The sequence below is a fragment of the Pyrus communis genome, chromosome 1 (genome assembly GCF_041283825.1).
Source record: "Pyrus communis isolate YQ-2024b chromosome 1, ASM4128382v1, whole genome shotgun sequence".
Classification (NCBI taxonomy): Eukaryota; Viridiplantae; Streptophyta; class Magnoliopsida; order Rosales; family Rosaceae; genus Pyrus; species Pyrus communis.
The window spans coordinates 1317744-1333254 of NC_142565.1; the positions used below are offsets into that span (position 1 = coordinate 1317744).

The following is a 15511-nucleotide window of genomic DNA, read 5'->3' on the forward strand; positions in this document are numbered from 1 at the left end:
GTATAAAAATCGTGGAACCGAGAAATCGAATCGAATTGTGATAAGATAAACTGTAAAAGATCGAGTTGACAAAAAAAGTCAACTTAGATTCAAGAATTAGACCAAACTGTTCAATACAGTTCCGATTTCGGTTTTCATATTCGCAGAACCACTTAGAACCAAACCTTGAATATAAATAATTAATTAAGATTTGAAAATTTTCTGAATTGTAACTGTTTGATCGTGTTTCTTAATAAAGTGCTTCAGTCTTCGTTTCTAGATTGTTAAATTAGTAAACCATAATAGGTTTGGTGAGCTAAATTTGTTAGTTATGTGTTTTTGTTTTGTGAATTGTTGATATGAATAATATTCATTAACTTAAAGTTTTGGTGCCATTTAACTTTTAAATCTCCTTCAATTGTAGTTCATCATTCTTTATGATTAATCATGCATGTTCTTCGTTGTGTGATCCAATTACTATATTTTACCATAAAATTCTTCGACTTTTTTATATGCTCTAAATGTATGTTTGCAAGATTCAAATGATTTAGTATTTAGAACCGTAAACCGACATAAACAGAACCGAAGCTTGTAGTAAACCAAACCGGAGCTGTTTTTAGTAATAAATTTAAACAAAACCTTACCAAACTGAACTATTGGTATTTTCTGATTCTGGTTCCAATTTTAGGGTAGAGCTAGATTAAGCTGCACTGTGCCCACCCCTACCTAGTTGACTTGATTGGTTGACTTGTGAAAATGAAAGCTCTTGGAGATTTCTTTGACAATGCGTGTGTGAATTGGATCCATGGCCTTGGCCGGCTCCCTTGACTTCCAACTATTGCATTTCTTGGAACTCAACTGGCTTTCATGAAACCTTTCTGACACTTGATCATTTTACCCTTTTCTTCTTCCCTAGTTTTCGAGTCGTTTCTTTTCTTTATCCCGGCAAATAATCTGCTAGGTTAGAATTTGAGGCACTGGCAAATGGCCATGGAGGTTCAAATTCCGCGGTAAGCGAATGCTATCCTTTTTATGTTTGCCATTTTGAATTTTTAGGGTAAAAGTTCTAAGCCAATTGCTGTTTGTAAATGTTGTATAATTCAGGCTACATCACTGTGACTTAGAAAAAAATGCCGCAGAAAAATTCCCAAACAATATTAGGGAAGCACTGAAAAAATTGCCCAAGAAAAAGATTCTTGATTTACCAGAGCTAGTCCTGCAGAGTTGGAATCAGATAGTTTTAGTTTTCTGTGTTATCGCTCTCTCAACCGATCCTTTGTTCTTGTACCTCCTTACGGTTAACAACGAACAGAATTGCCTTACCCTGGACAAAACATTGGCGACCGTAACTACGCTTCTGCGTTTCAGCATCGATTTCTTTTATATATTTCATATCATTTTTCAATTCCGTGCAAGCAATGTTGCTCATTCTTTTCAAACCTCTCGACAAGGCGAATCGGTTGCAGAGACTCGGGCAAGAGCACGGAAATATTTGTTGATGTACCTACTAGTCGACATGCTTATAATTCTTCCACTTCCACAGGTATGAAAAGCCATTTTATATATAGTTGAGCTATAATATTTACCAGGTATGCTAGCTTATAAGCTTGCTCTGATCTGTCCAGGTGCTAATTTTTGCTGTCATTTCAAAAATTAAACATTCGAGGGCTTTCTTTGTCGCAAGTATATGGAAAAATATGTTTGTCCTTCAATATCTGCTAAGGTTTTTTCGAATGGGCTTTTCGTTAAAAGTAGCTCTAAGGGGTTCTAGCATCCTTGCCGAATCTGCATGGGCTGATCTCTTTCTTTTTATGCTTGCCGGTCATGTAAGTTCCATAACCATTTCTAATTTGAGTGATGCTTGAGAGACCATTTTGATACAAAGATGGAATCCAACCATCAACCGCCAATCATATGGTTTTTAAAATATTGTTTAAAACAAAGATGGTCTCCTGTCATTTTCCTTTCTAATCAGTCCTTCGACATCTGAAACGCTTTTGTTGTTCTGTATACGAATTTTCTGGTTCTGTACGTAGGTTACTGGAGCCTTCTGGTATTTTTTTTCTATAAAAAGAATAACGAAGTGCTGGGGAGAAGCCTGCGAATTTCATGGAGGTGCGCACTGCTATTTATTTTGCGACGACACATTTGCAGCTAACGCACCCGTATACAACTCTTGCTCTGCAAACACAATGAATTTTGGAATATACTATGATGCCCTTGAATCTATAGTTCTGGATTCAACTCCTTTTGTAAAAAGGATTTCTTACTGCTTCTGGTGGGGGATACAAAATCTAAGGTTATTACTTATCCAAATTATCATCTAAGGATTTCTTACTGCTTCTGGATTAAGCGCTTTTGAGAATATCCTCTTATATGTTTATTTGTATCGTGTTATTGCAGCTCCCTCGGCCAAAGCCTCAAACCCACAACTATCTACGTATGGGAGATATACTTTTCACTTGCTGTTTCGATAACAGGCTTGGTGCTACTTGCAATTCTTGCTCGAAATCTGCAGGTTGGTGCTAAACCATTCCCTCCTAGTTCTTTATCTAATTATCAAATGACTGATTGCGCATAGGTTTATCAGATAATCTAATTTACTTATGTAAACCTGATGAGCAGCCTTTTGGTTATCACTTGTCACACAGGAATATGTGCTGTCAAAAATTGCAAGATCGGAGAAAATGAGATTGAAGAAACCAGAAATAGAATTGTGGATGTATTTCCATTCACTTCCTCGGAGTCTAAAGGCACGGATTTGGCAATCCGTGAAACACAAACTGAAAGAAAATATACGCATTGACGTGCAGAATTTTCTTCACCTTCTACCCGTCGAACTTTGTAAGGATATAAAATGGCATCTCTGCTCAGGTTCACTCAGAGAAGTGCCAATACTTCAAACCATGGACGAACAGCTGTTGGAAGCTATCTGCAAACATCTCACGCCGGTGCTATACGCAAAGAACAGCATCATTTTTCATGAGGGAGAGCCACTTGCTGAGATGCTCTTCGTCACACGCGGTAAACTATTGACTTACACCGCCTCTGCTACCGCTAGGGTAAGATTTCTTGGCAAAGGTGACTTCTATGGAGAAGAGCTTTTCGATTGGGTGCTGATCAACTGTGCCAGCTTATCTAACTTTCCCTTGTCAACTGAAACTATCAAGGCGCAAACGGAAGTTGAAGTGTTTGTTCTAAGGGCGCAGCAGTTGAAGACGGTAGTCTCTAAATTCTGGTGGCTTTTCACCAAAGAGCAACGCCGCCACTCGAGCCTTAATACTAGCTTTAACGTGGAGCAATGGAAACCAAGGGCAGCTTATGCTTTGCAAGCAGCTTGGCGTCGCCATAAAAAGGAAACCTCGATGGTGCGAAGGAGAAGTTAATTATTGAGAAGCTCTCCATTGTACTGCTACTTTGTAACAAGTAGATTTTATTTCTATATAGGGTTAAGTAAAGAATCATTGGTTATTCGCTCAAGCACCCGAAGTTTCGTGTTTGAAACTCTCTTCCCGTGTTGTAGGTTGGTTTCTCTCAAATCACACTGCTCATTATATGTCAACATTTGATAGACCATCGAGAATTTGCCCCATCGAACTTTAGAAGTAAGAAGTATAACTTGAGGTACTCCATAGACGCCACAGCCAGAGGATGATGAACACTCAATAGAAATTGTAGCAATAAGGTTATTCAAAACGTTATTTTTCATGTGCCTCGTACCACTAATTGATTTTAGAATGGATGCTCATATGTATTTTAATGAGCTTTGTGTTGTGATTGGCTCATATCTTGAGCTGACAACAATGAATTAACCCGTGTGCTTTCGATAGTGGATGATTTGTGACTTTGTGTGTTTGCTTTCGGTGGAAATATCACATGTCTGTGGACTGCATTGGAAGTGACAAGTGCTACAAAGGAAAAGCAAAAGTGGGTTTGCTTTTTGACTTTGGGAGCATTTTGTTAGAAATGTCATGACTTGGCCTTTATTTAAAGACAAGGATCGTTTACCCTTTCATTTTCGGTGTCATTTCGTACTTTTTTATTTGTGTGGTCACGGTTAAGTCATATCAACATTTTATATTATTATTCATTTTTATCTTATTATCTTTATAAAATATATATATATATATATATATATATATAATATTGACGTGGCTTAACCGTGACCACATAAAATAAGAGGGTACGAGAGGGCACCGGAAGTTAGAGAACAGACAATCCTTGTCCTTTATTTAATGCAAGGAAATGCTTGCGTTAGGCATGCTTGCTGAGTGAGAGAGTAAGCATCATGGAAGCATCCAAGGGGGAGAGCATCCGGCTCTCCTATGGAAAGGTTGAACATGGGTTGAGAGAAATTAAGAGAGCTAGAGTGAAAGATCTCTGATGAAAGAACTCTTAGGGGTAGAGTGAGGCGAGATTCGGGATTGGGTTATGTGGATTTAACTCATGTGTACTTGTACTGTTATTCTCATAGTGAAGATCAATATCTCTCCGAAGACATAGGCAGGTTTTTGCCAAACCTCGTAAATTTCTCAATGTCTTTATTTCTTGTATTTTATTCTGTTTAACTGTGGGTTTATATCTTGGTGAGGTAACGAGGCACAACACTTTTCTCTCATAAGCATCAAAAGACAAAAAGAAACGGTTAAGATTTAACTAAATCTTAATAAGTTAAATCTCAATCGTTATTTCATGAAACAAATGTGCCGGAGATAATCATGCATATTCTAATATGGTATCGTTATAGACATATTGGGCGCAATGAGTTATGTGCATTCATGTCACACTCAATAGGGGTGTGCTATCCACACATCCTTTTTTACTTCTCACACACCCTTTGTTAATTTTTGTCTATTAATCTTCTTCAATTTATCCGATCTGACAGTTGAAAATTAAAAAAGTGTGTGAGAAGTAAAAAAAGGTGTGTGGATATCACATCCCCACTCAATATATATGTATTCTAAAAAAAAAGGCCTACAATTATACCTCCATAAATTAATAGCCTTGGAACCATGGAAAATCTATTAATCTAGCAAACATTGAATTTATCAAGGTATTTCTTATTTTCTTAAATATTGTATTTTTTTATTAATTTTTCGCTTTACAAACTAACAATTCTATATATTTGTTAACCAAGATTTAACCGGTATTAATTTATCAGATATTAAATTATCGAGGTTGTACTTATTTGCTTCTGCTTGTATACTGATATATGATGTATGTACTCGTATTTCGGCACATGGATCTCTCCTAATTTACTACACGCTGATCACTTTTTGTTTGGGTGGAAAGGGAGGGGTTGGAATCATCTTTTATGTGCTTTTATCTTGATATACTTTTAGATCAAACGTCTAAGGGTGACATCACCACTGCTTAAGGGTGGGAAGCAAAGCACTAAATCGAAACCGAACAGTAAATTATTGCACCTCATGCAAAGTCGGAAGGGTTAGCTTACTTGTGGGAGAGGAAGGACTGCAAGAATGTCAATTAGGAAGTATGACGAGAGATACCTACTTGCAATAGCCCAAGCATCTTCAACTAATACACCTCTTCCAAACACTCGAGAAGGAGCGATAAATCCAGTACGAAACTGGAAAATTATGTGAACAATACAAAATATATTTGTGAATGAACGCAGAACACTAGCTGTTATCTCCATCTTCCTGTCCAAACCAAGGCACTTTTTCTTATCATCGATCACAGGGATGTAAAAGAACAAGGGATCAAGGGAGACGGCAATAATACATGCCAATACAAATATCTTATTCCACTTCTGAAGGAATGGCCCTTGACGAACTTCTCTTGCTGAAAATTCATGACTACAATTTGTTTTCGAAAGAATCTCCAAACGGAAAGTTAACCTCCGAACGTTTGAATAACCCGAAGTTTGGAAAGTTAACCTCCGAACGTTTGAATAACCCGAAGAGCTTCCTCGTGCACCACCAAGTTTCCAAAAGCAGTCCCTAGACAACGATTCAAAGTGAAGCAAAATGAGTTCAACATAGAAACTTCTGTAATTTCACAAGATGTTTCGTAGAATTACTCGCCTAAACGCGTTAATAAAAGGGGAAACTTTATCTGGGGTCCAAGAGCAATGTCCAAGTGCAGTTTGCCCCAATTCAAAAAGCAGAAATCGCACTAACGCTAGATATCCATACAAAAATATCTTCGTTTGAGCAATATCTCCCTAATTTAGCATCCATTTTTTTCATACATTCATAAAATCAATGCTAACAACAAAATATAGTAAGTAAATAAAAAATATTGTCACAAATGGACCAACAGGACCTCTTGCATTCAAAATTTGAACCAAAAGCCAACGAATTTCAACAAAAATAATTGATATTTTTGGATTTCCAATTTCATATCCTTTCCAAAAAAAGACCAAAAAAACTAAATCTTTTACATTTCAAAAACTAAAAATCCAATCTTTGAGGTAAAACCACCGTTCTAAAAATCCCCGCCTAGGCACTAGACGGTTGACCACTGTCCTGATTAATGCCTAGGCATTTGAAAATTTAGAAAGGGCGCCTAGACCTGCTGAGGCACCCGCTTAAGCACCCACCTAGTCCGCCCAGACCTGCCTAGACACCCACCTATGTTGTGACTCACTTAGAAAAAAACAATAGATAACTTTCATTTTGCATTTTTTTTTTTAATAAATTGTAAGAGACTTATTGAATACTTAAATGAACACACATTATATGTTTGTTGCTCATATTTTCATTATGTTTCAGTACTTCATAATATACATGTAATTCTATTTTATAATTTATGATTTAATTATATATATTCATATTTATTTACCAAAAATATAACAGATTTACTTAAATTTGCCTAGGACCGGCCTAGCTGCCTAAGCACCCAAAATTCCTTCTGGATAGGTATCCTACATCTGAACTGAATTCTTTCTAGTTAAAGAATCTCTTTCTAGTTGCTCGGGAACAATTAGGAGATTCTCTAGACGAAATACGGGCTTCTGGCGGCAACATGGCCCCAACTTGACGCCCGATTAACGCCTAGCGTTTTTTAAAACCTTGGGTAAAACCATGTTATTGAAACAAAAGAAAAAATGAACAGAAACAGCAAATTGAAGAAAACCCAACAACAAAAGCAGCGAAAATACAATAACTCACCAAACAATAAAGTTTGAGAGCGACCAAGAGAGCAGATTATCCATGGCGGAACAACCCAAACAGAAGCTTCTCCTTGTGATTATCTCCCAAGACCCAGATAGCTTTTAATGCTCGATATTCAATCAATGACAGAGAGAGAGATTGATTAGAGAGGATGAAGAAGCAAAAGAAGAAGAAGACGAAGGTTCTGGGAAATGCGTAGGGCAATAAGTAAGTTGGTGGGTCCTGAGTCAAGTGAGTTGAACACTCCGTTGGCCTACCCCTCCTCGTGATTAAATAAATTATAGACTTTGAGACAGGCGTTTGGACAGAGACGGAGAGAGAGGAAGTACTGGTTTGGTGAGGTGCTTTTATAAAAACTATCATTTATAACCAAAACCTCACATCAATATTGACACACCCCGACCAAAATCAAGGCGTGTTGGCCGTCACGTCATCGATACAAATATTTCAGGACGAACTGTCACAAATATACCAAATTACCCTCAAAATGAAAAACAAACGCCAAAGAGATCTATTTGTGTTTTTTTCATTTTAGGGTTTAATTATTTTCATATCTCAATTCGAATCCAAAAAGATAGAAAGAGGAGCATGATGAAATTAAACATTTAATAAAGAGGTATTTATTCTAATGGAAATTAAGTCAATCAAATTATCAAATTTCCTTTCTTAATTTACAAGCCTACAACGAAGATCATGATACATAACTACAATTTTTTAATATTCTTGTGTGATAATTAATTGATATTTCTTAGAAAATTTTGTTAGAACTATTAACTTCTGGATTATTTTTAAATAGTATTCGGCAGGTATTTTTTTATGAAACTGCGATTGCATGTTCTTATGCATTCTGCATATGATCTCTTTAAGTAGAGGGATACCCAAATTAGGCATTTAATTAAGGGAAATTCACTCCAAACAAGTGCATTGGAAGATGAGAATATTTTAGATCGATTTTATGGTGATTGGCTTCTTCCGTGAGGAGAATCATATATATGACGATTCAAATCCAAAGTCTAAGAAAATTCATGTTGTTGCTTTTGGATCCCAATATGGCAGCAATGTTACTGGTGAACAATGATGCTTTGTTAGGTTTTGGTTTTAGGTGTAATTAAGCTTTAATTTTGAAGGTATTTAGGTCTATTCAAGTAAAATTTTGAATTGTTTTATAAAAACTGACATTAATGAATTTGTGTGCTAAATTTTAGTTATAAATGATAAATACCCTTTGAAAATTAAACGATAATTAATGTCATAAGCCCAAGCCATCAGACTCAGGTTGACTTTATTGGTTGCCTTGTGAGGAATGAAATCTCCTCGAAGATTCTTTGAGAATATCTATGTGAATTGGATCCATGCCCTTTAATGGCTTTGTTGACTTGAAGGAGCTTGTCGGTCTTAGCACTTTTTAGGGTCGCCGTTACTGCTGCTTCCTACTTACAACATGTTGCATTTCTTGGAACTCAACCGGTATTCATGAAACCTTTCTGACGCTTGATCTTTTTGCTTCTTTCTTCATTATAGTTTTCGAGTCTTTTCCTTTCTTTAACCCGGCAAATAATCTGCTAGCTTAAATTTTGTGGCGCTGGCAAATGGCAATGGAGGTTCAAATTCCACGGTAAGCAAATGCTGTCCTTTTTATGTTTGCCATTTTGGAGTTATGGGAAAAAGTTATAAGCCAATCATTTGTACAGTAACACATGATGTGTTAAACCCACCCCCATTTTATTTAAAAATGGTTTTTTTGTTCTTAATTAGTGAGCTTAAGGGCCCACCTCTTTATTTGTGTCCCCCATCCCGTGACCCTCTTCTTTCTCTCCTTCCCTCTTTCTTTTCTCAACTCTCTCCCGAGCACCACACACACGCATGCAGACCACCCACCCTTTTGTAGCCTCGATGAACCCATCACCCTCGAGACTCCCTCGTTAGGATCTTCAACACGTTGAAGTCTCTCTCTTCCTTCTGCCACGGCAAGCACCGAGAGGGTGCAATGGCGAACTCCGTCGAACTCCACCATTTGCGAGTAGGTGAGGCTCAGAATCATCTTACCCTATCTTAATTTGGATGTTGGTATGAATTTATGAGTATGTATACCTGTTTTGGTGAAGGTTGGACTTGAAATCAGTTCGGGTCTGTTAAACCAAGATTTCGGCGGGTACCCGTGGCTTGCAGGCCATTTTCCGGCCAACTCCGGCCACGATGACGGGAACCAAGGGTATATTTTGATTCCTTACCTTCGGGGCTTCAATTTGGTATATTGAATGACATGTTTTGGTTGAGTTTTGAGCTCCATCGGAGCTTGGGAATTCTCCGGCCGAAATCCGGCCTTCTCCTTCCTTGGAATCCGGCGACCCACCAAACCCAAGGCCTTTGGGCCTTTCCAATCCAAGTCCTATAACCCTAGTCAAATTTGTCTAACCCATTTATTTAAGTTAAGCCCAATAACCTTTCGAAGACCTAACCCATACTCTGGGTCTTATTAAACTTGGGCTCGAGCCCTTTTATTTTTAGTTAGGCCTGCGGGTCGAGTGTGTGTATGTGTGCGCGCGCGCGTGCGTGCGTGCATGCCGTGCATGCGTATGCATGTTGTGCATGTGTGTGTGTTTGTGAAGTGTGTGTGTATGTGTGTCTGTGTGAGTGTGTGCATGTGTGTGTGTGTGTGTTGTGTCGTGTGTGTGTATGTTTGTGTGGGTTTGGGTTTAAGCCCAAACCACCCCTTTTCACCCTAACCCTTTTTAACCCAAAATCTCTCCTAGGCCAATTTTGATGTTCCGAATCTGTTTTTGGCGTCCATTTCCTAGAATTCTATCGTTTGGGCATATTTTGATAAATTGTACATTTTTGTGCTTAGGTGAACTTGCTAGTGGGGATTTCCTTAATCCTTTCCGGCACAACTCTGCTGCTACAGAGTATCTGTGAGTGGACCCCTTCTAAAATTACATGATTTCATAGTTTAATTGCATAAATGAATAGTATGCCTTACGAGTTTTATGAACTGATTTTATGTTAAGCATGTTTATGGAATATGTTGTTTATCGTCTTGTTTTTGGTGAGGAATTAATTATTAGCCTACATTGAGCTATAGTTTGATATATTGTAGTTTCTATAAAAACCATGAACTGGTAGACTATCTGATGGATGATGATAGGATGCTAGAACATGTTTTAGAAACCCCTCTTTATAGTATAGATGATGGATGACTTTATACTATGAAGTGATTATTTTTTAGAGGCGTAACTATTTGTGCGTACCTAGTGGACACTATGCTGCCTGGGACGAGGATCTGGTGTTGGTAGTTAGGCCGGGAAAACTAATCCCTAGCTACGGGCTGAGGGACATGGAGCAGGCATTGAGCCGGGAGTTGGTAATCTCTGGCTACGGGCGCAGAGACCACGGTGCTGGCATAGGGCCGGGAGTTATATTTATTCAATGATCTTACTAGCAACACACCGCGCTTACGAGATGGTCTGTGAGACGATTGATATTTTGATTTCCGCGATATGTCTTTTTAGATGTTTTTGGCATGCTAGGGTTTTCAGTAAACCTATCACTTATTATGCTAGTAGTTTTCTTTATATAAACTGTGAGGGTTAGTATTTTGATAACTGTTTTATTATTATTGTATATATGAACCTGGTCTACTCACCTTTGTTTTGAGCCTCCATTCAGGTCTTAGAATCGAGACATACAATCCCGGCGTCAAGGCACTTCAGCATCGGCATCTTCGAGCCCTCTCGGTGTAGGACCCACTCCTTTATTCATTCAATTTTATATTATTTCTTTTAGTGTTCTAATTAGCTGTATGTTTTGAACACGTTCCTAAGTTGTTAATTCATTGTATTTCAATTCATAACCCTTATTTATTTCTCATTCTTAGCTTTTGTATCAATTAATGGCTTTTGTCACCCTCAAGTGTCTGCCAGCACGTGTCTATCCTGGTATTTGAGCAATATCAGGGTCGGGGCGTATCATGACGTATCACCACGTGTACCGATCATATTGAAAAATCTTTCATACCCGGAGAGCAAAGTAGAAAAACACGTGGCATACTAGGATTACGAGTCTCAAAACCCATCGTGGATGCGGCTGCACCATATGACTCCTAAAGTGGGAGAGATTTTTCAATGTGACCGGTACACGGGATGGTATATCATGTGTCAATAAACAAATAGTGAGATATATGTACTAAAAAATTAATAATTTAAAAAATAAAATTTCTCTCCATTTTTATTAAAACACGTGGTCACCACGTCGTGGTGTACTACTTGTTTTTCCGTTATAATTAAAATTTTCTCCTAAAGTGAATGCAAGAAAGCCGCCACGTGGCCACCTCTATTCACTGACAAGCTACAAAAAGCATCTGTCTCTCCTGAACCTCACTCACTCACTCAGTCTCTCTCTTACTTTCTCTCTTTAGGGTTCCATATTCTATCAGGTTTTTAGAGCGAGAAAATTGTCCTTTAAACATACCTGTGCACGCATGGAGCTGATTGGATCACACTTTTAGATTCGGATCCTCGCCGTCTGCGCCCGGTTTATTCAATCCGATCCGATCCGACTCGGTGCTTGTCAATTAACTTCCTGTTTGGTTGCCGAGAAAGCTGAGGAGGTAAGTGATAGAAACTAGAAAATGTTGTTTTTATTTCGCATCTTCTTGTTGCTTGTTTGTGGAATTAACTTTAGCTCAATCGGAGAGGCTCGATTAATCGATTTACTCGAAATTTTGTTAGTTACATCGGCATCTTTTGGTGATTTTTGATTTCTGCTGTGCATTTGCAGAAGATCTGGTTTCCGCTGGTGGACCGGTTTATGTTTAGATGATATGCAGAAGATCTGGTTTCCGCTGCTGTGCATTTGCAGAAGATCTGGTTTCTGCTGTGCATTTGAAAACCCTTTTTACATGTCGAAATTCAAAAATACAAACAGAAAAGCAAAGAAAGCTACAGACTGTTTAACGTACAACAAACGTTTGAAATATGCCTTAGACTAATCAACTTCTTGTGAGATAAGACTTGTTCAAAAAAATTTCAGATGAAACCACATTTGAAAATTAAACGATAATCAGAGTCATTAGACTCAGAAGACCGGTTGCCTTTATTTGTTGACTCTATTTGTTGACTTTATTTGTTGACTTGTGAGGAATCAAATCTCCGCGAAGTTTCTTTGAGAATATCTGTGTGAACTGAATCCATGCCCTTGAATGGCTCTGTTGACTGGAAGGAACTTGTCGGTTTTAGCACTTCTTAGGGTCGCCGTTGCTGCTGCTTCCTACTTCCAACATATTGCATTTCTTGGAACTCAACCGGTTTTCATGAAACCTTTCTGACACTTGATCTTTTTGCTTCTTTCTTCATCCCTAGTTTTCGAGTCTTTTCCTTTCTTTAACCCGGCAAATAATCTGCTAGGTTAAATTTTGTGGCACTGGCAAATGGCAATGGTGGTTCCAATTCCACGGTAAGCGAATGCTATCCTTTTTATGTTTTCCATTTTGGAGTTATGGGAAAAAGTTCTAAGCCAATTTCTGTTTGTAATATGTTGTACTCAGGCTACATCACTATGACTTGGAAGAAAATGCTGCAGAAAAATTTCCAAAGAATATTAGGGAAGCACCGAAAAAATTCCCCAAGAAAAAGCTTCTTGATTTATGGGAGTTCGTCCTGCAGAGGTGGAATCAGATACTTTTAGTTTTCTGTGTTATCGCTCTCTCAACTGATCCTTTGTTCTTTTACCTCCTTACGGTTAACAACGAGCAGAAATGCTTTACGCTGGACAAAACATTGGGGACCGTAATTGCGCTTCTACGTTTCAGCATCGATTTCTTTTATGTATTTCATATCATTTTTCAATACCGTGTATTCATTGCTGCTCATTCTTTTCAAGCCTCTCGACGAGGCGAATCGGCTGCAGAGACTCGGGCAAGAGCACGGAAATATTTGATAGACATACTACTCAACGGGCTTATGATTCTTCCATTTCCACAGGTATGGAAAACCGTTTTATATATAGTTAAGCTATAATATTTACAAGGTATGCTAGCTTATATGCTTGCTCTGATCTGTCCAGGAGCTAGTTTTTTCTGTCTTTCCCAAACGAAATAACTCGACGGTTTCCGGTGACACAAATCTATTGATCTTGATGTTTGTGTTTCAATATCTGCTAAGGGCTTTTCGAATCGGCTCTTTGTTAAAAGTAGCTCTAAGGGGTTCTAGCATCTTCGCCGAATCTGCATGGCCTGATCTCTTTCTTTTTATGCTTGCTGGTCATGTAAGTTCCATAACCATTTCTAACCGGGTGATGCTAGAGAGACCATTTTGATGTATAGAAGGAATTCAATCACCACATCATGTGTTTTACAAAATATGGTCTAAAAAGATTGTCTCCCTATCATTTTCCTTTCTAATCAGTTCTTCAACATTCTGAAACGCTTTTGTTCTTCTATATTCCAATTTGCTGGTTCTGTACGTAGGTTACTGGAGCCTTTTGGTATTTTTTCTCACTAGGAAGAATAGCAACGTGCTGGCGAGAAGCCTGTGCGCACTGTTATTTATATTGCGATGACACATTTGGAGCTAAACCATTGGCAGACGACTCTTGCTCTAAAAACACAACGAATTTTGGAATATACACTGATGCCCTTGACTCTATAGTTCTGGATTCAACTCCTTTTGTGAAAAGGATTTCTTACTGCTTCTGGTGGGGGATACAAAATCTAAGGTTTTGCTTATCCAAATTATCCTACTTTTGAGCGAATCTCTTTTATACCGCTTCTGGATTCAACAATTTTGAGAACCTCCTCTTATATGTTTAGTTGTATCGTGTTATGCAGTTCCCTCGGTCAAAGCCTCAAGCCCTCTACAATCCACGTATGGGAGATATACTTTTCACTTGTTGTTTCGATATCTGGCTTGGTGCTAATTGCAATTCTTGCTGGAAATCTGCAGGTTGGTGCTAAACCATTCCCTCCTAGCTCTTTATCTAATTATCAAATGACTGTTTGCGCATTGGTTTATCAGATATTCTAATTTACTTATGTAGACGTGACGAGCAGCCTTTTGTTATCACTTGTCACACAGAAATATTTACTGTCAAAAGTTGCGAGATCGGAGGAAATGAGATTGAAGGAACAAGAAATAGAATTGTGGATGTATTACCTTTCACTTCCCCGGAGTCTTAAGGCGCGGATTTGGCAATCCATGAAACACAAACTGAAAAAAAACATACGCGTTGAGAATTTTCTTCACCTTCTTCCCGTTGAACTTTGTAAGGATATAAAATGGCATCTCTGCTCAGGTCCACTCAGAGAAGTGCCAATACTTCAAACCATGGACGAACAGCTGTTGGAAGCTATCTGCAAACATCTCACGCCGGTGCTATACGCAAAGAACAGCATCATTTTTCATGAGGGAGAGCCACTTGCTGAGATGCTCTTCGTCACACGCGGTAAGCTATTGACTTACACCGCCTCTGCTACTGCTAGGGTAAGATTTCTTGGCAAAGGTGACTTCTATGGAGAAGAGCTTTTCGATTGGGTGCTGATCAACTGTGCCAGCTTATCTAACTTTCCCTTGTCAACTGAAACTATCAAGGCGCAAACGGAAGTTGAAGTGTTTGTTCTAAGGGCGCAGCAGTTGAAGATGGTAGTCTCTAAATTCTGGTGGCTTTTCACCAAAGAGCAACGCCGCCACTCGAGCCTTAATACTAGCTTTAACGTGGAGCAATGGAAACCAAGGGCAGCTTATGCTTTGCAAGCAGCTTGGCGTCGCCATAAAAGGAAACCTCGATGGTGCGAAGGAGAAGTTAATTATTGAGAATCTCTCCATTGTACTGCTACTTTGTAACAAGTAGATTTTATTTCTATATAGGGTTAAGTAAAGAATCATTGGTTATTTCTATATAGGGTAAAGTAAAGAATCATTGTACTGCTACTTTGTAACAAGTAGATTTTATTTCTAATATGGTATCGTTATAGACATATTGGGCGCAATGAGTTATGTGCATTCATGTCACACTCAATACGGGTGTGCTATCCACACATCCCTTTTTACTTCTCACACATCCTTTGTTAATTTTTGTCTATTAATCTTCTTCAATTTATCCGATCTGACAGTTGAAAATTAGAAAAGTGTGTGAGAAGTAAAAAAAAGTGTGTGGATATCACATCCCCACTCAATATATATGTATTCTAAAAAAAAAGGCCTACAATTATACCTCCATAAATTAATAGCCTTGGAACCATGGAAAATCTATTAATCTAGCAAACATTGAATTTATCAAATTACCCTCACGTCATCGATACAAATATTTCGGGACGAACTATCACAAATATACCAAATTACCCTCAAAATGAAAAACAAACGCCAAAGAGATCTATTTGTGTTTTTTTCATTTTAGGGTTT

The 15511-nt window shown here is 38.2% G+C and overlaps 2 protein-coding genes across 6 annotated transcripts; both read left to right on the forward strand.

Moving 5' to 3' along the window:
* Positions 1 to 711: 711 nt before the first annotated feature.
* LOC137720567 (cyclic nucleotide-gated ion channel 1-like) lies at positions 712 to 3541 on the forward strand. 2 transcript variants are annotated; one of them, XM_068459648.2, is made up of 6 exons: positions 712 to 989; positions 1084 to 1522; positions 1605 to 1805; positions 2016 to 2278; positions 2383 to 2497; positions 2631 to 3541. In XM_068459648.2, the coding sequence occupies exons 1-6, from the start codon at positions 964 to 966 to the stop codon at positions 3363 to 3365; spliced, it is 1779 nt and encodes a 592-aa protein (XP_068315749.2). In that variant the 5' UTR covers positions 712 to 963; the 3' UTR covers positions 3366 to 3541. The 2 variants fall into 2 exon arrangements, with proteins under 2 accessions (XP_068315749.2, XP_088547337.1); XM_088691211.1 differs by lacking the exon at positions 1605 to 1805 and having other exon boundaries at positions 831 to 989.
* A 7946-nt stretch (positions 3542 to 11487) lies between these two features.
* LOC137720568 (cyclic nucleotide-gated ion channel 1-like) lies at positions 11488 to 15099 on the forward strand. Of its 4 annotated transcripts, XM_088691221.1 has the most exons (8): positions 11488 to 11724; positions 11895 to 12569; positions 12661 to 12780; positions 13023 to 13096; positions 13179 to 13379; positions 13582 to 13829; positions 13942 to 14056; positions 14189 to 15099. In XM_088691221.1, exons 3-8 carry the CDS (start codon positions 12672 to 12674, stop codon positions 14921 to 14923), a joined length of 1482 nt encoding a protein of 493 aa, XP_088547347.1. In that variant the 5' UTR covers positions 11488 to 11724; positions 11895 to 12569; positions 12661 to 12671; the 3' UTR covers positions 14924 to 15099. The 4 variants fall into 4 exon arrangements, with proteins under 4 accessions (XP_088547347.1, XP_088547342.1, XP_088547350.1 ...); XM_088691216.1 differs by having other exon boundaries at positions 12661 to 13096; XM_088691224.1 differs by having other exon boundaries at positions 12661 to 13096; positions 14164 to 14441.
* The last annotated feature ends 412 nt before the right edge of the window (positions 15100 to 15511 follow it).